Source organism: Protomyctophum parallelum (genome assembly GCF_964188405.1).
Source record: "Protomyctophum parallelum genome assembly, chromosome: 9".
Taxonomy (NCBI): domain Eukaryota; kingdom Metazoa; phylum Chordata; class Actinopteri; order Myctophiformes; family Myctophidae; genus Protomyctophum; species Protomyctophum parallelum.
The window spans coordinates 31,400,339-31,423,440 of record NC_139706.1 but is presented as its reverse complement, the minus strand read 5'-3'; the positions used below and the strand labels follow the sequence as shown (position 1 = coordinate 31,423,440).

Below are 23,102 nucleotides of genomic sequence, written 5' to 3'. Positions count from 1 at the left end.
AACAGCATGTTGGTCCAACTCTGCTCCACATCCTTCTCATGTTCAGTTCCTCTGAGAAGACTGCTCCTTTGTCATGGGGTATAGAAACCAGATCCACATATTGCACTCTTGGCTAAAAAACAGACATCATTCTCACCCCAGCTACTAGAAAATTCAACTACAGTCGTTTTGCATCAATGAATTATTCACTCGAATGACATCATCCACGGTCCGACGGGTGGTTTGCTGCACAGTGTTCTTGGCCGGTGTCACCCGACCCCTCAGGTGTTCTTGTTAATGCGCGGCCATGCTGAGTGGAAAAAGGCCCGCTGAACAATGCTGGCTTTTCTGTCACACTTTGTTGAAGTGGAGGGATAGATATTATTATGAAGTAAAGGGTTACCTTCCAGTTTCCGAAAGCTCTCTCGGTTTTCTCTCTCTCTCTCTCTCTCTCTCTCTCTCTCTCTCTCTCTCCAGGGTTTCCATCCCTCCTGTCTTGTATTTGGAGTATGTGACCTTTTGCAACTTTTCCCTGTCCGACGTCCAAAGGCTTGTGTTTGGTTTTCAATTTAGGCTAATTTATTCTCCTTAGTACGACGGTGGCTGCCTGCCAAGAACGAACAGATTTACAAGCTAACAACACGTGTTGTTAGCTTGTAAATCAGTTAATTTTTGGCAAGCCATGCACCCCGCAAGCATAAATTATGTCGCATCTCCCGGGGGTTTCTCTTGTGCTTTGCGGGGCAACTGCGAGAAAACGGCCACTACTCCGGTATTCCGGAATTTCTCCAACATGTCGGCAACCACAGCAGGCACCATCGGTCTCGAAGGGCCGGCGGGAGTTGCGCCAGAGTGAAAAGCCATGTCAAGGTCAGAGTTTCCATGTGCAGCGGTGGTTCAGTGGTGGTTCATGACAACGACCGTCCGTCCAGCTAAGCAAACTTAATGTGTGAGTCAAGACAGTCCTGTTTGTCTGTGTGAGCTGACACACTGTAAAACAGCAGTACTCCAACAAAGCCCTGCTTGTATAAACTGACAGGCCTGGGGTTCAACAACTTCAACAGAAACACCCTCCCTGGCTGCCATAGATCTCCCGTTCTGCAATCAACAGATGCAGGTCACACCGGTGAAGTGTCCTCCTCAGTCGATCCCCTCCCTTGATGCAGAAACACCACAAGAGTTCCAGGAGTTAGTAGTACTATAGAGTATAGCCGTATGGAGCCAGCCGTGTGGTGGTGACTTGGACGATTATGCCCAAATGCCGTTTAACTACAGTATGTTCCCTTTTAAACATAGTGTGTGTCTTGTCCAAGGCCAATAAGGCTTAGGTGTGTGTGTGTGTGTGTGTGTGTGTGTGTGTGTGTGTGTGTGTGTGTGTGTGTGTGTGTGTGTGTGTGTGTGTGTGTGTGTGTGTGTGTGTGTGTGTGTGTGTGTGTGGCGTGTGCACAGACAGACAGACAGACAGAGCTTGTCATGCACGTGTAAGCACAGGTGGGCCAGCGGTGATGGATAGCCAAGCTAAACCTGACACACGCTGTCTGTCAGCACTCTTCCAACTCTCATTCACATTATTGCACACACACAGACATACACACACACACACACACACTGGTGCACGCACGTGCGGTATGAAGTCTTTACACCTGGGTGTCGTGCGTCAAAAACAGCCAATCTATGACCTCACAACATTCTGTGTCGCGAATCGATGTGCTGCAGTGTGCTTGTAGATCAGCTATTTTCGGTGCACGATATGGCGTGCAAACCAAGTGTACAATATATTGGGCGTAAATGCTATCACGGACTTACACACAGACAAACCATAGGCGTGCAGGCACACACACACACACACACACACACACACTACACACACACATGCTCCCACACACGGACAGGCCTGTGTGTTCATCTCTCAAATAGCACACTGCCAGAGATACATTCCAGCACATGCTGATCTTCAGTCTCCCTGGGGAGATGAGATGAGAGCACAACCTTCTCCAGTTGAGAGAGAAGAAAAGACACGATGCTTCGACGTGTTGTGGGCTTGTAGATGTTTTCTGGAAACTTTGGCAACACAAATCTTGTATTGGGGGGGGGGACAAATACACATCCATTTGGGGATCGCTGACATAAAAACGTTTTAGAACCACTAGTTTAAACAACATTTAGGAAACAAGCCTAAATAAAGCAACTGCACTTTAGAAACTATCCCAAAAACTACAATATTTTCAAGCTACTTTACAGGCCAAACTCACTTATAATAAGCACTAAGCAGACATGGCAACTGCCGGCAGGTTTTGCCAAGGTCCTTTGCCCACATTTGTTTCGACTAGGTCATGAAACTCTGCACTTTAATTCGTCTCCCCCTTCCCCTCCCCTCGTCTCATTCTCCCGGTGCATTCCTCCTTAGCATCAGCGTCTCACACTGTGGACAGCTGGACCCTGTCCAGGCTCTCTCACTCGTCTCTCATCTCCAGCCACTCTTTCTTCATGCCTAGCCTCATTCATCTGGTTTCCCGTGCTCAGACATTTTTACCACCAGGTTATTTTTTTTATTTTTTTTGGTTTTCATTTCACAGTAAGCGTTGCCAGTGTTGATGAAAAGCAAGTTGCCTGCATGGTGCTGGACTGGAGAGTGGAGACTGGACTAGCTTTGGCTGATGATGTCCTGTATGTTGGATTTTGACTTGCATGAGGAACACTGATTACTCCAACATGTTTTCTTGCTTTGAATTTAGGCTCCTTTAGGTCACACAGCTTCTCCGAGGAACAGGTGCCTGCACATTTTGCAGAGCTTGAGAAGATAGTGCAGGGCCTCGTCATATACTGAAGGCATGTATCCTCTGGATGTCCTCTCAGTTTAGTATGGAGGATAGGGTTTGGATTAGGATTATGGTTGTGGGGTTTGGATTCGAGTTAGGCTTTGGTTTAAGGGAATATACTGAAACATACTGTAGGTATACTATTGTTGCACGTTTTTGCATAACCCGCCGTCCCGTCCCACCACTAGCCCGCACCAACCTGCCCCTGCAACTCAATATATTAATCAACAACCCGCCCGCCACGCGGCCCGCAAAAACAGAAAAACAAACAGCAAGTTCAGGTGCTTTCGAGAGAGAGAGAGGGGAGGAGGCACCTTTATTTTTCTTTTACATTTCTACCCAGATTTTGAGGGATATCTCATTTTAAACACTAGGAAATGACCCAACCCGCCTGCCCTGCAGTCCAAATTACTGGTTATCAAAGTAAAATGAGCAGTTGCTTGCTTTGCCGCTATTAATATTAAGTATTGCATCATTCGCATGCATAATCGCTTTATTGCCTAGAATTATACAACAGGTTGTTTCAAGGAAACAATCTGATTGGTTGAAACAGCCTTCTAGCCGTGGTTCAAACGCGCACCACTCCACACCTAATCAAAACAAAGAATTCAGCTGCTCTGTTCTCCCAGAGCGCAGCAAACTCGGTGGCTATAGGCTAGCTAGTTTCTTGGGAAATTTGTGGTCGTAGTGACTACATCTGTCATTAAAAAATATGTTTTTTCAGCGATTTTCTTAGTGTTGTACAATTCATTAATGCACACCTGCGATGCTTAAGTGACTGACTGAGACTGAGAGAGAGAGAGAGAGAGAGAGAGAGAGAGAGATATGACGGTCCCTCGAATGAACATACATGACATGACATAGGCCTATTGGAACGGTTCACTCGTTTGGATTATGTGTGCACTGCAGCAGTGTAGCTCTCCACTCGAAATTAATGAATGTCATGTTCACATTTTAGTTTTGATTGTGTATACTTCGACTTCGTTGCGCGGCGGCGGTACCACACACCCAAAATAGCAACTCTACAAGCTCACAGCGCGTCCCCTGCGACGCATTGTGACTGTGAGCTTGTAGATCCTATAATTCTGTGTGTGCTCACTTTCCACGCCGGCCCACGCATCACTAGGAGTAGTAGGTAGCCTCTGACAATAGTGAATTAAGGTAGGAGTCCGTTCACCCATGTGAAAGACCAGACATTTTTGTCATAAAAAGCTATTTTAACCAAATAAAACCGGAAAACAGGGGTCCTTGGGGTGACTTTTGCTGGGAACCCCATGCAGCAAAAGTCGTTAATATAGGGTGGCTATATTAAAAAATAGCAGATATGCAAGCTCTTATAGCGCAATATGCTTAATAATTACAGCTTCACAGTGATGGTAATATAAGCCTTTGACTATACAGTTGTATATGTTTCAGGACAGCTCAATCAAGGCTCACATTGAGTTAAATTAAGTTCCTACTTTTTCCTTTCATCTGTTCCCCTCAGGGGCCTCCACAGCGAATCATCTGCCTCCATCTCACCCTGTCCTCTGCCTCCTCTTTCACAGCAACTAACTTCATGTTCTCTTTCACTACATCCATAAATCTCCTCTTCAAAGTCAAAGTCGTAGGATTAGTCACACACGTTACCGCAGTGAAATTTGTTCTCCGCATTTGACCCATCTCTTGGAGCGGTGAGCCACAGCGTGCGAGCGCTCGGGAATCATTAGTGCCAAGCAGGGAGGCATTGGGTCCCATTTTTACAGTCTTTGGTATGACCCGGCCCGGGGATCGAACCCCCGACCTCCCAGTTTCAGGGCGGACTGTCTTTCGTCTTCCTGGCAGTTCCAACTTCCAACCTCAGCATCCTTCTACCGATATACTCACTATCCCTCCTCTGTACGTCCAAACTATCTCAGTCTGGCCTCTCTGGCTTTATCTCCAAAACACCTAACATGATGTACTTGTTCCTGATTCTATCCATCCTTGTTACTCCCAGAGATAACCTCAACATTTTAGTCTCTGCTACCTGCAGCTCTGCTTCCTGTGTTTACTGTAGGAATATCCCTCAATGTCCTTTCATTGAGTTTCATTGAGTCTGTTTGGAGCTCTCGTTGTTTGTTGTGTTGAACGAATAATGATTTCAAGGATATAATTCATTTTAATACATTTATAAATGTTTCAATACATAGTCTATATATCATTAAAAGTTTTTGTAATTATTTTCTGTTCATGTCAGAAAAGACACAAGTTTAAAAAAACATATTCGAGGAAAACAGTGAAATCAACAGGGCCTGAGGGAGTGCATTTGTGGCATCAAGAGGCCACAGTGGTGTGCACCTATTGGTGGTTGGACTGACATGCACAAGGACACTTAAGTCAAATACACACATATGCAACACGACATAATCTGCTCTTTATGAAAGGAGCACAATGGAAATGGCTTTCTTGCGTTATCCTTTTGATAATAGTGTGACAATGTATCGAGTATATCAATACTAAGTAGGCTACTTGTGTCTTGTATTTAGCACTTTTAAGATAAAAATGAAAAAGAGGGGTTTAATTACTTTTCCATTCCATATAGCTATAGGTCTACTGATAAATGTGTGTATTCTCTGTGTTCATGTCAAGGTATGGGTTTTGTCCATACTGTATGTTCAAATAGGAATGTAAAGAATGCAGAGGGTCAGACCAAAGTGTGAGCCGCTACGAGCAGCTGTGAACAGGATGTATGTGTGCTGTGATGACACATGGATCATCTACTGTTACACCGGACATTTTGACATGTAGAAATAAATATCGCACAGGTTATAAACTACACGTATAAGAGAGTTATTACATGGGATGGAGGTTCTAGGGATGCTGAAGAAGCGGTTCACTTCTTGACTTGCACAGTCTTTCCCGCTTCACTCTTTTTTTATTGGGTCTGGGGTTTTTTGTGTTTTTTTGTGTCGTTTCTTCTTTTTTTTTTCAAACCTCCATGCATCTGTCTGTCCGTCGTCTGTTTGTCCATCTTCTGGACTTCTTGTCAGTAAAGTATAGAAACCCAAGCTGGGATATTATATAATAGATATAGCCTACTCTGTCGAGTGGAAACCTCATATTATGTCCAAAACTGTTACCTTTCAGGATTCAAATTCAAAAGTAGCAGATCTACAAGCTCAAAAAGCGTGGGTTCGTGTGGCACGTTTTGAGCTTGCGGATCTGCTACTTTTGATGCTTTAGTGTGACACTGTTAGTATGATCAATCAAGTAGGGTGTTAATTTACACAAAAAACTGTTAGAATATGGAGATAGGAGGTTTCTGCCTGAACAGCGACAATATGTATCGTTACCATGTGGGATGGATGGGAAGGACGGGGGTTTCCTTCTTCTCCTTGTGGAGATGTTGATGAAGTGCCAATCTCTGATGCTACTGCATCCATTGCAGATCAGACCAGCATGTGGTCTTTGAGAATCACAGAGAGGGAACTGCTCTCTCTAGTGTTCACAACATGGAACAGCCACCACACAACAGAATCCAATGGCTGGGATCTGCTGCTCTGTGCTTTTTAATGCTAATTTTAGTTTGTTGACAAGAACTAATCTACAAACTAAGGATGTGTCGTACTGCGACGTGTTGTTAGCTTCAGATCAATTCTTATAGCATAAATGAAACTAGCAAAAGTTGTATTATCTTAAATATAATGGTGTTTTACCATATCTGTGGTGTCATATATACAGTAGAGTGGAGGTGACGTTGAATTGTGGAAATGTGGAAATGAAATAATATTTATATTTCCTTTCCTATGACATGCATGCATTGCTCTGCTGTAACGGCAGAATTGAATTGGGGTGGGCATGTTGGGTCTGTCTGGATTTTAGTTTTTTGTGTTTTGGCTTAAATTATATACTTAGTACCTAGTATCTGAAGTTAATAAGACAAAGACAGCACAGATGCTACTAACATAATCTGTCCTACAAAACCATGGAAAGAGCCTGTGGCAAGGTGACAGGCACCATGACATGTTTGTTCTTGGACTTCTCTGTAAAAGTGTGTAAAGGAAATAAGAATAAGAAGTGCAAGAAATATAGGCTAAAGTAATAGAATAATATAAATCTGTACTATATACAGTACATGACATTGACATGATGTTTATTTACGTAACTAATTATTGAAGTGCAGACAAATGGACTGCATGGTCGCAGTCATGGTATTAAAGTAAACATACAGGAGACAGTGTTGTGTGCTTGTGGCCTGTCGCTGAGCCTGTTGGTTGAGCACCAGATGCTGCAGTCTGCCAGACAGTGGTGTTTGCCAGACAGTAACAGGGTGACTGGAGTTCTTGAGGTGGTGCATCATGGCTGGCAGGCAGCGCAGTATAGTCCAGTCACAGTGTTGTTGCTGTTTTAACCATGAAGACTTGTGGTTGGGCAGGCGGTGCACCTTCTCCGTACCAGCAATCAATCACTCACAACTGCTCCACACAGTAGTAGGAACAGAACAGAGGACTTGCTTCTTGCCTCATTGTACACTCAGGTGTACAGTTAATTACCTCTGCTAAGGAGGTCATGTTTTCATTTCTCTGCTAGTCTGCTTGTCCGTCTGTCCGTCCGTCCGTCCGCTGTCTTTACTAAACTGCACAACACAGTCCTGGGCCTAAGAGAAACAGAGGGGGGAGATAGTTTGATCTCATGAAAAAGTGATTAACTGCTTACACCATTTTAGCTATCACTGAGTGTATTCTTTGAGGCACACATATGGGTATTTCGGGGCGTATCCGAATCTGCCATTGCTTCATGGGCTGAAAACGACACAGGCACACAGCATTGGAATTGCATTAGGGAACGTACACAGCATGGTTACATTTCATATTCTTTTTTTTTTTTGTCAAAATATGGTGAAGTATTGTAGTGCAAGTGATTGCAACAACCGCCGATGCAGTGAAAAATGAAATCGGGACCACTAAATATTCTAAACATTCTGCGATTATGCCAATAATCATATTCTTTGAGACACACATCCGAGTTTTTGCGCGGTCAAACAAAGAATCATGTGACATTGATCCCTTCCCCTATTCGCTCATTCTAGGACATGTGTAGTCAGAAGAATTAGGATAATGCATTTTTTTATTGTTCACATCACAAGTTTATAGTGTGTGGGTGATTTATTATTATTATTTTCATACAAGCTCGCTCCCAACGTTTTTCAGTTTAAAAAAAAAGAGTGTCAAATAGGCTATGCTGTACAAAGTGCATTAGCGCATGTAAGTAAGCATTACCGAACCATAAAGGAGCATATCTCTGTAGCGTGAGGTAGCTTAATGTACATATGTACATATACACTAGTATATCGCAGGGACATGCCCTCCGTCCAAACCACAAGGCCACTGAGCTTGTGCAAGTGAAACACATTTAGAAGATATCAAACATGTAAGTGCAGCAGCAATGAAGTGTATCCATAGTAATAATGTACATAAAGTGTATGTAATAAAGATTCTATATCTCATTTATTATGTCTCCTTCTTTCATTCTCCATCCAGGTTATGGGAATTTGGGAGCAGGAGGTTATGGGGCCGGTGTTCTTGGGGCCGGTGGTCTTGGGGCCGGTGGACTTGGGGCCGGTGGTCAAGGAGCAGGAAAAATTAAGCCTGGATACGGAGCCGGAGCAGGAGCAGGAGGTTATGGGGCCGGTGGTCTTGGTGCCGGTGGTCTTGGGGCTGGTGGTTATGGGGCCGGTGGTTATGGGGCCGGTGGACTTGGGGCCGGTGGACTTGGGGCCGGTGGACTTGGGGCCGGTGGACTTGGGGCCGGGGGTCAAGGAGCAGGAAAAATTAAGCCTGGATACGGAGCCGGAGCCGGAGCAGGAGGTTGGTGCCACCGACATACAATGCACGTCTGTCTAGTTGTGTGATGCACGTCTGTCTAGTTGTGTGATGTGTGATGTCATCCAACCCTCCTAGAGACCAATCACTCTTTCCAACTACGACAGAATTCATAAAACATTAACGATCTATCTTTTTTTCTATGTTTAATATATTTTTTACCCGTCCATTAAGACCTTAGGCCGATTTAGAAGTGCCCCACCCCCCAAAAAAAGTAAAGTTTTTGAACATGTTCAAGATTTTTCCATACCAAAATAGCAGATGTACCCGTATGAAGTGACACACTGTGAGCTTGTACTGTATATCTGCTATTTTTGAGAAGCACTGTTCTTGAGCACTGTTTAGTTTCATCAGAGTTTTCTTAAACAACTCTGTATAGCTAAAATCGAAATAGACACAAATGCTTTCCTGGTTTTAATGTGTTATGTTTCTCTTATTTTGTGGCAGCTTGCTGTATGAGGCTGGTTACTTCTCAACGATCTATCAGCTAATATCTCCACCTACTGCAGTCTCTGGCTGGCAGCCTTTAGCATAGCAGAAAAGTGATCGTCTTACATTAAATATACCTACTTCAAATTCAAATTTAAGGCTCCTCCTTGTTTATACCGGCATTAACATATTATCGTATTCTATAAAATAGAATATATATATATGTTGATATATTTTGATTTGGCATTCATAAAAGGAATTCATTTATAAAAGGAATGCATGTAATTCCCATCACTACCTTTTGGTTGACATGCAGGAACCCCTTTAGGGGTTTTTACCTTTCAAGACGGGAACCCATTTTTGGGTTGTTGTTGCTACTGTATGTACAGTATAGCATGTGTTTTTAATACATATTTATTAATGGCAAAAATGTAATCCTTATCCAAAATTGCAAAGAAAGATGCCAAGTGTCTCATGCAAAAAGCCTGTAGCACTTGCCGTTGCACTTGCCCACTTAGATAGCATGTTATGTAGAATTGGTCAGACTTTAAGAGGATGGCCCCAAACGGCCAAGAGAGCTAATACATTTGAGCGGAAGATTAATCCATGCAGGCAAATGGAGCTTTGCAGTGGAATGATCTGCATCCAGCTTCAGAAAATATTGTTTTGAGAACAGTAGTAGGTAAAAGTAGGGATGTTGTGTACTGTATGTATATGGGAATTGGGGATGTTGGGATATACATGCACTTATATATAGTTCCAGAGACCAGACCTCCTATAGTTTATATAGCTTCATGTATAGATTATTATTATTATTATTATTATTATTATTATTATTATTATTATTATTATTATTATTATTATTATTATTATTATTAATATTAATATTATTATTATTATTATTATTATTATTATTATTTACCTATGATCCTAGATTACTATCTCATATGCATTTGATGCATTATCTCGTCGTGTTTACCTTGCTCACTGTAAATCGCTCTGGATTGAAGGTGCTTACAATCCATACCGAGGATATGGTGGAGGTGCTGGTGGCTTCTTCCCTGGAGCTGGAGCTGGAGCTGGTGGTGGAGTTGGAGCTGGACAGAAGCCTGCTAAATCAGGTAGGTCACTGGTCCCAGTCTCCCTACCCAAACTAGTAAAAATTGTCTGCCGATCTACTGTACGAGTTCACAGTAGTGAACGTGGCACACTGTTGGAATTTCTTAGATTTTTTTAAAATTAAATTTGTATGTTTATCGTAGGTTATAAATGTATTTATATGTGGAAGATCTTTTAAAATTGTACTTTATGTAGGAACCCGGAAAACCTTACTTGTGACTGATAAAAATGGGACCCCAACCGACAAATGGATCCTGACCCAATGTTTTGCGTTACAGTACATGATAGCACAACCAGGAGAGTCCTATTGAGAAGATCCTGTAGTGCTGGTCATGGGAAGCAATAAGCACAGATTACAACATGAAATCAAAACTAATCAAAAACACAAATGACACGTTCTCTACAAACTGTAGTAGGCCTACAGTAAAGCAGCTGCAGACCTCAGTGTTTTAGCATCTGAAGTAAACTTTAATGTCTTTCTGGGGCTGAGTCCAGGACCATTCATTCATTGTTAGGATTTCAAAACAGATTACATCACTGCTGTGGCAGAAACCTCCTATCTCCATATTCTAACGTTTTGTGTTTTTTCATAAATTAACGCCATAAATCAATGCCATATACTGTACTTCATAATACTACATCGACACTCAGCAAAAGTAGCAGATACAGAGCTTGTAGATCTGCTACTTTTTATGCTTTTGAATTTGAATCCTGAAATGTAACAGTTTTGGACATGGGTTTTCCACCCGACGGAGACAATAGTAAACATTACCAGGCCATTCATTGTTAGCATTTCAAAACCGATTAAATTCAACTTTTCTGGAGGCAATTTTTACTTGTTTATTTTGTGTTATGACCGAATATATTTGTTTTCTAATTCAAAATGATAATAATTTAGTTTCGGCTTGAGGTGCTGTTGACGCTAATAAATAAATTTAAATAAGACCCGACATGTCATAATATTGGCATGGAAGAATAAGGAATTACTATTATTATTATCAATGTGTCCTGCTGCACATACATAGTATTTCTTGCCTCCCTCAGGCTACGGTTATGGTGTGCCAGGAGGTGGACTTCAGCCAGGTCTTGGTGAGTGATCAAGGAGGGGTTCTGTAAAGAACTTAGCCCAAGATTTAGACTCTCGTAGACGTATTTATCGATTCTGATCGATAAATATGTCTACGAGAGTCTAAATCTTGGGCTACAAAGAACCCATGATTTTATTTGTTTTGATTTTATTCGACGTCATACAGGAAAAACAAGTTGCATCATGTTCATCGAGGAAACGTCAAGGATACAAACACAAGAAAGTATTTCGACTTAAATGTGTAAATGAATTTGACAAATAAATTCAACATTACTCATATAGGCTACTCATGAGCATTGCCACCGCCGATGGGAATTGTTGTTTTCCCCTTGTCAATCATGTTAACTGCCTTCAACAGAAGAGCAAAATGGAAACAATATGCGCTTAAATTATTGAATTTAAGCCATTCAATTCATGTTCCTTGTTTAACCGGTGGTTATCAAGAAATTCTTTATTAGAATGGCATAACTGTTTGTGCCAGTGATTTAATGTCAATCACATGACTCTTCTATCAAGACTTTTTTGCTGGATCTTTTTTTAACCTATCCCTATTCTCAAATATTGCCCCACATTTTTGTTTTTGCCCAATTATGTAGATACAAATGAGTGTGTATGTAGCTGTGTGCTGAACAAATCATTCATGGGGGCTGATGTTTGTTCTGTTCACTGAAGCCCACTGTCGGTCTGTTGACAGGATGGAACAGGTTGCTGAATCTGACGCTAAGCATTCTAAGCCGTTTATAATGTACATCTGTATGGTTGAAGTTTATGAGGAGGCCAAGAATGAATGTCTCACATCAATGCCGGTATGAAGAACAGCAGTTACTTGGCAAATAGATTCATATTTTCATCGTGTACCTGCAAGCCTCGGGGAGCCTGAGTAAAACATATCCATCAAAGGCCATCAAAGCGTATATTACTAGAGTATGTGTTTATAGGTTTATAGATTTATAGGCTGGTTGATTAATCCATCCAAAGTCCATTGTGGCAGCAAAGGACGCAGGGTGGAAAAGAGACTGACGTTGCACTTAAGTATTGCCTGGCAAATCGTGAGAATTCACTCGCCAAAATGAGTCCATTCTTGTGCAATCTCGAGCCTCTATTTTTTACTCTTTTCAAGATGTTCAAAACAACAACCCATTCCATTGGCGAACGAAAAAACCCCACACAGATAAAGACATAACACTCTCCATTCTATTGCCAACACCCCCCCCACGCACACACACACACACACACGCGTGCGCGCACAAGTGCGTGCACACACACACACACACACACACACACACACACACACACACACACACACACACACACACACACACACACACACACACACACACACACACACGCTCACATGCACACATGCGCACACGCACACACCAGCTCTCACAGACCACATATTTAAAGGCAGTGCAGCGCAGTGTCTGTTTCAGCAAAAAAGAATGGGACTTACGATAGAAAGTGAAGGTTAAACAAATTAATGAATGTGTTTTATGCTGCTGCCAAGCTCTCCTAGCGAGAGTGAGACTGACAGCCTATTTCCTGCGCCGTGGTATAGCCAAAGAAGTGAAGCATTTGATGAGGTTAAGGTTAATGCCATGTCTACTGGCTCTAGCTCCTCGTGTGATTAATAGTGGGGGCCATGTTGCTTTTGATCAGGAGGGATGATGACGGGCCTCCCTGGCCTCATAGCGCTGGTCAGTCTGAGTGATCTGGCCCTGCATAGTGAGCCAACCTTTCTGTTGGACTCACAGTGGCATGGAGCCCTCTAGTGGTGTGCGGAAACTGCAGGCACTTGGTAGATGCTGTGTGTTATTATCGACTAATGAATTATTTCAGGAGAGATTATGGAATGGCAATCTAGGCATGGGGAATGTGAGCGTGTACTACAGTATACACAAATGACAGATGAGAAAGACAATTAAGGTCAACTCCATCAATCAATCAATCAATCAATCAATCAATCAAATGTATTTAGTTCCAAATCACGCGTTATGATTTTGATGGAGATTATGATGATTGTTATTATGATCATGACCTAATGGTCAAGACTGATCATATGTCATCTGTATAGTGACTAGTGGGAGAGATCTGAAAAGGCCATTGTCAAACGATGCATTTTGAACACAAATCAAGATTCATGTTTTCCGTTCTTACATCTTATGAACGTATACTGTACGAGTTAGTACATTATAAAAGTACAATTCTTATAGATTTGTCCAGTTCCGCTGACATTGTAGCAACAATAATAATAAACATACATTTTAAAAAGTGCCGTTCCCGTAAATCACCGTGATTTGGATTAATCCCCCCGCCATGAACGTAGAATTACAGGAATTGATCTTTGGTTTTTTTACGTTTTTTTCGTGGCTTTCGCCTTTATTTTATATTTTTTTATAGAGGGACAGACTATAGGCTGACAGGAAAATGGGGAGAGAGATTGGGGGTTGACATGCAGCAAAGACCGTCAGGATCGAGAGTCGAACCCGCGGCACACTGCCAGACTTGGACTACTGGCCAAGGTGCCTGGACCGCTGAGTGTAATGCTATACCGTAATGCTAATGCATAATACACATCTCCAATGCCTTGTCCCAGATGGCATTTCTGGTCAAAACAAGGTTTTTCCATGCAGGGCAGATTGCAGACGCTGAAATGGTCATGGGCATCCGTTCTCATCGTCCAGTGAGAGATCAACATCCTTTCGAGTCAACACACAAACTATTATGTCAACATAACATCCGGTCGCTGCATTTTGGGGGGGAATCCTGGCAATATAATAATGATTCTTGAATGAATCGTGGCGGATCAAGGGTTAAAAAATTTATAGTTATTCAAGGTGCTTCACACAGGGCGGTGGAAGGTTTCAGAACAATATGATTCACATTAAATATCGTTCATTGAGCCACTTCAGCTCATAATTTACCATTTACCATTTATTGCAATGATATTGCATTTATAGTTTGGCAGTGTGGCTCTGCTCATGTCATTATGTCAAATGTGCTGTGACCTCATCACATTCAAGTTTTTAGCCCAAGGAGTGTTTTTCATGCAAAACTAATGAATAACCCCTAATTTGACATGTCACATGCTGCTACTTAAAGCATAATTTAAATTTGAAATGTTTGCCTTACATGTAGGTTTTCAATGGTACCCCAATGTTCAACTCCTGAATTTACCATGATCCAAAATGTATATGATAATCAATTTTTATTATGTTATTTGGATGACCTTAAAAAACCATTGCAATTTATTTTGGGTCAAATCTTAATGCTTCATGCAGGTGTCGGCACCGGCGGTACGGTGCTGGGAGCAGGGGGCGGACCTGGGGGGGCAGGGACCGGAGCTGCACTACCCGCTGGAGGTGACGCACGCACGCACGCACACACACACACACACACACACACACACACACACACACACACACACACACAGTATTGTCTATACTTTTGCTTCTACTCTACTAAATCTCAAATCAAAATATTGTACTTTTACTCCACTACATTTAATTGAAAACTGTAAAGTAACTAACAGATAATTATTATTACAAAACATACATACATGAATAAATTAACCACTATATACATTTTAGCCATTTGAAAATAGCTGATCTACAAGCTATAGCGTACTGTATACTGTACATTTGAAAACATGTAATGGGACATTACATAATCTAATTTAATAGTTGTAAAGTTGTCACGTGGCGCAAAAGATGTGCGCACTAGCCAATGAAAAGATGTGCCCATAAAAGATGTGCGCACTAGCCAATGAAAAGATGTGCCCATAAAAGATGTGCGCACTAGCCAATGAAAAGATGTGCCCATAAAAGATGTGCCCATAAGATGTGGCAACTAGCCAATGAAAACTCAACCAAGCCAACATCTGCGCAGCCGTCACTAGCTCTCAGCCCCCCCCTCCCTCTTTGGCTGCTGTAATGTGATCTCCCCTATGGATCTCCCTCTCCGCACTCCGCAGAGAAACCTTACCTATAGTCGCCTCACCATTTCGCTTATTGTCTCCACCAGGCCGAAGGCATGGGGGGAGAGTATGTTTTGCACTCCGTCCGTCCGTCCGTGTGTCCGTGAGCAGCTAATCTCCGGCACCGTTAACCCGGTCGATGTAGGTGCCCAAAAGGTAGATCACGATCTACCAGTAACGTCAGATCAGGGGTTTTGTCGGCCAGCGCCAAAAATGCTCCCCGACAGCATAATCGGAGCAAATACCGGGCAGTGTGTATGAGCCATAACGTGTTGACTACACTACACTACACTAATAAGGACACATAATAATAACTAATAACCCATCAACTCCCGCAATTTCCTTCTTCCCATAGTGCGCGGCAAAATTCTAGTATGAGTATATTTCTACTTTTGGTACTTTTAACTACATTTTGATACCAATCATTTTGTACTTACTCAAGTAAAGTAGTTTTGAATTCCGGACTTTTACTTAAACAGCGTATTTCTATATTGCAGTACCTCTATCAGTCAGGATGAGGAGACCTAAAGCTGACATATTGCTTTTAAAAACACATTGGGTCTCAACCTTGGTGAGTTAAATAAATGTCTTCCTTGTTTCCAGTTCCTGTCATCCCTCAGACTGGCATTGCGGGCGGAGCCCTCGCCGCGGCCATTGCTGCTAAGAAAGCTGCGAAAGGAGTGCCAGGTTTGTGTTGTAACTAAGTAATAATAATGCTGCATTCACATGGGATCAGGCAGACGGCAAACCGGAAGTCATTTTAGTGGAAGGGAGCAGGACGGTAAACGAAACAAGACGGCATGGCAGGCCAGCAGCCAGAACCGGCAACGGTGATAGCATCAATGTTAAAATATTTAATCTTTTTACCATTCCATGCCGTTAGTGCTAGGTTAGTGTAGTAACTAAGTAATAATTACACTGCAAAAGGAGTGCCAGATTGGTGTAGAAACTAAGTAATAATCAGTATGGACTCTGAAGGAAACACTGTCACACCACTGTCAACATAATCTCGTGTGGCCAGACTGTTGCCTCCCACCATTTTCCAAGTATTAGTTTTGCGCGAAAAACCTTCGGCTAAAAACGGCCATAGCCGTCATCACAAATGTGGATATTGCCGAATTTAGCCCAAGCTGTTTTTTTCGTGAAAAACTAATGCTTGGAATGGGTTCAGAATCATGAAAACCCCCAACTTTGACACATCACATGCTACTTAAAGTATAATAAAATGTAGAACATTTTGCCTTATTATTGGTTGTTAATGGTACCCCAACGTTCAGCAGCTATCAAAATGTGGTGGCTGCAGGGATATGTTAGTATAGACACCTTTAGAAACACATTGGTGAATAGATTTCTTGGTAAGAAATGTATGCCCAGATTGTATTAATATCCCCTAGGAGCACGGAAGCTCTGATCATGAGTAAGCTATAAAGCGGAAATGAAGCCTCCTCCCCACTTCCGTTTCGCCTTTACAGTCGCACAAATGTATCCTAATATAATTTGATGCATATATAGCTTGCTGCTTAGCAGAAATGGATATAAAAAAAATCAATGTAAATTTCCGTGAACGGAAATGCCAGCTTCCTTACTCGTATTTCATTCGGAGATTGTGGAATAGTTTTGTACGCAAGACAAATGTCAACTCAACTGTGTCCTCTATCTGGTTGTTACAGGTGTAGGCATTCCTGGACTCTACCAAGGTGGTGTCGTTCCAGGACAAGGTGTGTCTTCCATCCTCACTCCATTATTTTAAGTAATGGCTGCTTGTCAGTCTGTCTGGGTACTGTTGGTTGAACAACAGCTGTGTGCGTTTCATGTTTTTCACTCCAGGATTTGGTGGCCGCGGTGTTCTTCCTGGGGTTGCTGTTGGTAACGGCCTCAATCCTAAATCCCGTAAGTTCCATAATGTGATTTAGGTGAATTTTGTCTTGGTGTTTTGGGGGTCTATGTTTTGTTCTATTTCTTTCCCCATCACCTTTATTTTACCATGAGTACCATGAGTACTTCTTTTTACAAGGGAGTACTTCTGACCAAAACAGCAGCATGCAAAGTGTACAAAGTGATTTATGTACGTTCAGCAACAGGATGTGTGGTCATTCTGGGTTTTTGTAGTCCTTTAAGATCCTCCATGCCTGGCCCGGGCCGGCTTAGTGGTCCAGGGCACCTAGGCTGGTAATCCAGCCTGGGTTTGAGTCACGATCCCGATGACCTTTACTGCGTGTCTTCCCCTCAATCTCTCTCCCTGTGTCCTGTCAACTTACTGTATATCTATCAATGAAGGCAAAAAGCTAAAAATATATATCTTTAAGAAGATACTCAGTTAGCCTAGTTGGTTTGACATGACTCATATCAAGATGAGGATGTAAAAAACATTATATAAGCACTTTCACCAAAGACTTTGAGGTTAGAGGAATAACGTACCTACCTATATTGTCCATGTGATACACTAATAGTTTTAGGAGTCATTAGAGAACACAAATAATAAGTCAGTTCATGATGCATGATGGCCTTATAAAGAACGATTTAGAAAAGGGTCTTGCACCCCATCTTTTGCGGCCCTGTCTCCTATAACCCTCCCCGTGCCCTTCGGTTCTCAGCTAGGGACCAGATCACCTTGTAACTAAGGACGTTTGCTGTCCAAGCTCCTAAACTCCTGAAAACATTAATGTTCAGAAAGGCCTTCCTGTACTGTAAACCACTCTTTCTATGTTATAGTAGGCATATCTCCCTGGTATTGGTCTTCCTTAGACAACTGCGTGTGTGTGTGTGTGTGTGTGTGTGTGTGTGTGTGTGTGTGTGTGTGTGTGTGTGTGTGTGTGTGTGTGTGTGTGTGTGTGTGTGTGTGTGTGTGTGTGTGTGTGTGTGTGTGTGTGTGTGTGTGTGTGTGTGTGTGTGTGTGTGTGTGTGTGTGTGTGTGTGTGTGCGCGCGCGCGTGCGCGTGCATGCGTGTGTTCCACAGTACCAGGCGGGGGGCAGGGAGGACAGGGAGGACCAGGTGCAGGTAAGTGCAGGATGATTACTGTTGTATAACACATAACGTTTTTTTAGGGCTGAAACCTCTTTTCTCCACATTCATTTCCGTAAATTACCGGTATATATACTGTATATACTGGTAATTTACGGACTGTCAACCATGGCACACTTCGTTCGTCATTAGTATTATTGCATTCTTATATTTGCGGGCACTTAACCACCTGAACAATAACGTCCTTATTCTGCGCAGTATAGAGCCCTGGGGGACCCAGACCCAGTATAGAGTCCTGGGGGACCCAGACCCAGTATAGAGCCCTGGGGGACCCAGACCCAGTATAGAGCCCTGGGGGACCCAGACCCAGTATAGAGCCCTGGGGGACCCAGACCCAGCATAGAGCCCTGGGGGACCCCGGTCAGTATAGAGCCCTGGGGGACCCAGACCCAGTATAGAGCCCTGGGGGACCCAGACCCAGTATAGAGCCCTGGGGGACCCAGACCCAGCATAGAGCCCTGGGGGACCCCGGTCAGTATAGAGCCCTGGGGGACCCAGACCCAGTATAGAGCCCTGGGGGACCCAGACCCAGCATAGAGCCCTGGGGGACCCCGGTCAGTATAGAGCCCTGGGGGACCCAGACCCAGCATAGAGCCCTGGGGGACCCCGGTCAGTATAGAGCCCTGGGGACCCCGGTCAGTATAGAGCCCTGGGGGACCCAGACCCAGTATAGAGCCCTGGGGGACCCCGGTCAGTATAGAGCCCTGGGGACCCCGGTCAGTATAGAGCCCTGGGGACCCCGGTCAGTATAGAGCCCTGGGGGACCCAGACCCAGTATAGAGCCCTGGGGGACCCCGGTCAGTATAGAGCCCTGGGGGACCCCGGTCAGTATAGAGCCCTGGGGACCCCGGTCAGTATAGAGCCCTGGGGGACCCAGACCCAGTATAGAGCCCTGGGGGACCCAGACCCAGTATAGAGCCATGGGGGACCCAGATCCAGTATAGAGCCATGGGGGACCCAGACCCAGTATAGAGCCCTGGGGGACCCCGGTCAATGACGTACCGGTAGAGTTTAAGACACTGCAGGACTGAAATGCAATGATTCTATGATGCATTTGTAATGCAGGAGGGCGTGGAGGATATGGTGGTTCGATGCAACCAGGAGTGTTTCATGGATATCCACTGTTATCACCTAAACTACAAGGTACCGTACAGTATAAGAACCATCTCAAGTCAACCACAGTCCATAGTGAATGTTGCATCTACTCTACGCACTGTACTGTATGTCTATGGTTTGTTTCCTATTGACCAGTGTTTAGTTTCACCTGTTCACTGATGTTGAACGTGACAGCTTTGTTTCCCTCCAGTGCACACAGTGTCTTACTATATCCTTATGGCTTCATCAATGGGCGATTCATTGGGTATCTGAGTCTTCCTAAGGTTATGTATGGTAGGATGGCCTCAAAATCAGAACAATGTCTCTTGGCTGCTTTGTAGAATATTTAGACATGCAGTAGTTTGCTACTAAACCTTTGATTTGTACTTTTATGTAATAAGCTTCCCATGACGCCTTCTCCCTTCAGGGTGCCACATATACCATTAGTTGTACTGTCCTACTGTCCTGGCTCTTGGATGGCCAGCGAAAACAGAATCTTCCATTTATTGATCAATAAAGTACCATAGAAATGCATGGTTCTTGCAGGGAATGGTGCCATTGGATACTACAGCCTTAAAAGAACAGATCCTCAAGCTAACAATGTCGCAATGCAACACGTTGTTCACTTGAAGATCTCTTCTTTCTAGTGAGCGACACCATCGTATGATGGTAAGAAAATTACGCTTTAGTGCTCTTTTTGGCGTCCATAGCTGAGTGGGTAGACCGGTAGAGACTAGAGGTTGTCTGGTCATCAAAGTCACCTGATGGTCTCTCTGCCCACCAGGAACACGTATATGCGTTGAGTAAGACCTCCTAGCAGCGCTAGGCCTGCCTTCTTCTTCTTAATTTTTTTTTATCCCACGATTTTGTAACCCATTCTTTCACCGTCTGCCAATTGCCTAAACTGTAATCCTGGGCGCTACTCTCCCTCTGCCAACCTGGGGAGAGCCCTGAACTGAGCTCATGCTTCGTTCAATGTACAGTAGGAGAAGTGAGCAGGCCGCTTCTTATCACCTGACAGGGGGGAGTTTCCCTGGTAGGACGTAGCGCGTGGAAGGAACACATTATTCCAACCAGTTCCTTTCCCCTACATCAGGCGCCCCAGCTGACCAGGCAGTGTAGACCAGGATTATTCCCTGCCTTCTTATACTTTAGCTCTGAATTGGCGAATTAGTACGTTACATAATACTTCCAATATTCCCAGATCATGACTGTTAGATGTGTAGAACATCCAAACATACGTATAATAAACATAAATTATTATTTCTATCTTTGCAAACTACCAAAGAACTTCTCAGTCTATAGGCTTGACTGTAGATGAAAGACTTGACATTTAATCTACAGTAATTTGATGCACAGCAAATTCAAGCACCCTCAAATGTTAAAAACGAATCCTGCTCTAGCAAAGACCTACTGTACTTGACTCTAATCATGGCCCTTATTTGAACTCACTAAACGCTTTAATGTGTTAACATTTACTGCTGAATGTAATTGCGTACAATTATGTGGTTTCATCATGTCTGAAAGAATTCTGGATCAGAAATTTGCTTTTGAGTAATCGGGTAATCAACTTAAATTGATGTCCATCAAAGCAATTATTTTAACTGAAATATGGACAGTTTGCCAGATAATTGTTGCCTAATAGTCATACTGTATATTATGATATGACTTGTTTAATAAATAACATGAATCTACCGTATGGATGAATGAGCCTGTTAATTATTCTGTTTCATCACTTCCCCTACAGGAGCCTATGGACAAAAGCCTGGCGGTGGCAAACTTCCCTTCGGTATAGAAACCTTTTTCTACCTTTACTGACCACCAGAATAATAAACTAAATAAATAAATATCACACACTAGACTAGAGAGAGAGAGAGAGAGAGAGAGAGAGAGAGAGAGAGAGAGAGAGAGATAATGGACAGAACTACAGAAGACAGACTTAAATGTTTGCAATTCAAAGAGTGCTATGCCTTAACCACTTGAACCATGCAGCATCCATATTCTAGGGGGAACATTAGACAATAATAACAGACCTTACCTCAGCTATTTTTTCTGAAGAGATTTGTTGGTGTAGAGCAGTAGTTTTCAACCAGTGGTCCTTGAAGGCAGCTGGTCCCCAGCTAAATGATGGAGAGTTGGAAACCAAATTGACCCTTATTAGATCGTTAACTCTTGAAAGCGTAAAATGAAATCAAATGGACCTTTACGGTCATTTGGGTTCAGCCTGACACTGAATTTAAATTTTGTTTCACTCCATTATTCCGTCTGAAAGTCCTCTAGCTGCTTTCTGAGATGGTTCATGGCCAAAGTGGGACTATTTGGCAATTGGTTCATACTGGATTATTCCGAACCCGATTGGGCCTTGCTGCTGGTTAGATTTTCAACCGAGAAAACCCTGCCTTCCTGAATTTTTTGACTTTGGCAGCATGGCTCTGCTGGAGAGCTATACGAGGGTCGGTCACGGTGTCTGCCTGCCTGTCTGTCTGTGTGTGTCTTGACTCCTGAGGTAATTTTGCTAACCGCTGGACTAGTCGGCGACAGATTTCTTGTCAGTAGGCCAGTAGGCCTCAGAAGTAGACGTGTTTTATTGTCATAAGAACAGTGACTTCTATTTCAGTGTGCTTACTGTGCTAACGTTCCAGGAAGAGAAAGGCTGTAATTTCCATTAGCTTGGAGCGCCCACCAGTTATGTCATTGGTAGGCAGATTTCTAAACTGTCCACAGCCCACCGAGCGAGTAGACAGAAATGGTGCCATCTTATGAGGATTAGTGAAGTACAATTATATGACAAAAAAGAATGCTGCAATGATCCAGAATGCCACAACATCACGCCGGGTTTACAACCATCCAAAAAGTATCCCCCATTTTCCGCTCTCTTTATTGCTGCCCGTACCCAGTCCAAAACACTGATGCTGGCCTACAAACCCTTCCCACTCGTCTCCACCACGCCGTGTGTCCGTCTGTGTGTCCGTCCGTCTGTGAACAGCTAATCTCCGGCACCGTTAACCCAGTCAATGCCAAATTTTGCACACACACTCCCTGGATGCCAACGATGAACCTCTGCCCCCAAATTTCCAGAACGGCCTGTTATAGCGCCACCAGGAGGCCAACTTTTGAAAAACATTTTTTTTTATATTACTCCTCCAGATTATGTCCAAAAATCCCGCAAATCGTTACACTCTATCTCTATAGTCATGTGTTCAAGATGGATCTATCCGATATTTCATATTCCATCCTAATTTGCAAGATTGGCCCTTTTGGAACAAAAAGCCTCAAATCATGAACGCAGTGTGCAATTTACGTGAAATCTTTCACAGACTTTCCTACTAGGCTGAGGAATATATCCCACCCTTTTCACATTGGCCTATCATAGCGCCACCATGAGGCCACAACAGGCCCGGAGTGGAACTCCAAATCAGGCCGGGAGTTATACGCCCTGGCCACACCGCGCGCGCGCGCCAAATTTTTGGGGGCCCTTGGGGGACATTTTGGGGGCCTTTACAGTAATTTCACATGAGAAATGTACCATCTGATGTTATTTATATTATTAACTTCTTCCCTCCATTAACACAAGACACACAACGTAGTTGTGCTGCAGCAACACTGCCTGAATTGAATTGAAATTGACTGTGGCTGGCCTGGCCTGAGCTTAGGAGAGATTTCTTTTTTGCTGGCCTGACCTGATGGACAGCCAGGCCACAGCCAGGCCACTAGGAGGCCCGGTGGCCCGGTT

General features: G+C 43.4%; 1 protein-coding gene across 25 annotated transcripts in view; it reads left to right on the top strand.

The window, feature by feature from the left end:
• The window catches only part of elna (elastin a), a 121,266-nt gene that overhangs the window by 52,214 nt on the left and 45,950 nt on the right, over positions 1-23,102 (top strand). For 21 of the 25 annotated variants that reach the window (XM_083774042.1, XM_083774025.1, XM_083774023.1 and 18 more), the window contains exons 6-15: positions 8,300-8,626; positions 10,081-10,191; positions 11,234-11,278; positions 14,558-14,638; positions 15,856-15,939; positions 16,923-16,970; positions 17,080-17,142; positions 18,209-18,250; positions 19,340-19,417; positions 21,117-21,158. In XM_083774042.1, the coding sequence (XP_083630168.1) occupies positions 8,300-8,626; positions 10,081-10,191; positions 11,234-11,278; positions 14,558-14,638; positions 15,856-15,939; positions 16,923-16,970; positions 17,080-17,142; positions 18,209-18,250; positions 19,340-19,417; positions 21,117-21,158 (921 nt within the window). The remainder of the gene's footprint in view (positions 1-8,299; positions 8,627-10,080; positions 10,192-11,233; positions 11,279-14,557; positions 14,639-15,855; positions 15,940-16,922; positions 16,971-17,079; positions 17,143-18,208; positions 18,251-19,339; positions 19,418-21,116; positions 21,159-23,102) is intronic. The other 4 variants (XM_083774026.1, XM_083774024.1, XM_083774043.1 and 1 more) reach the window with 4 other exon arrangements.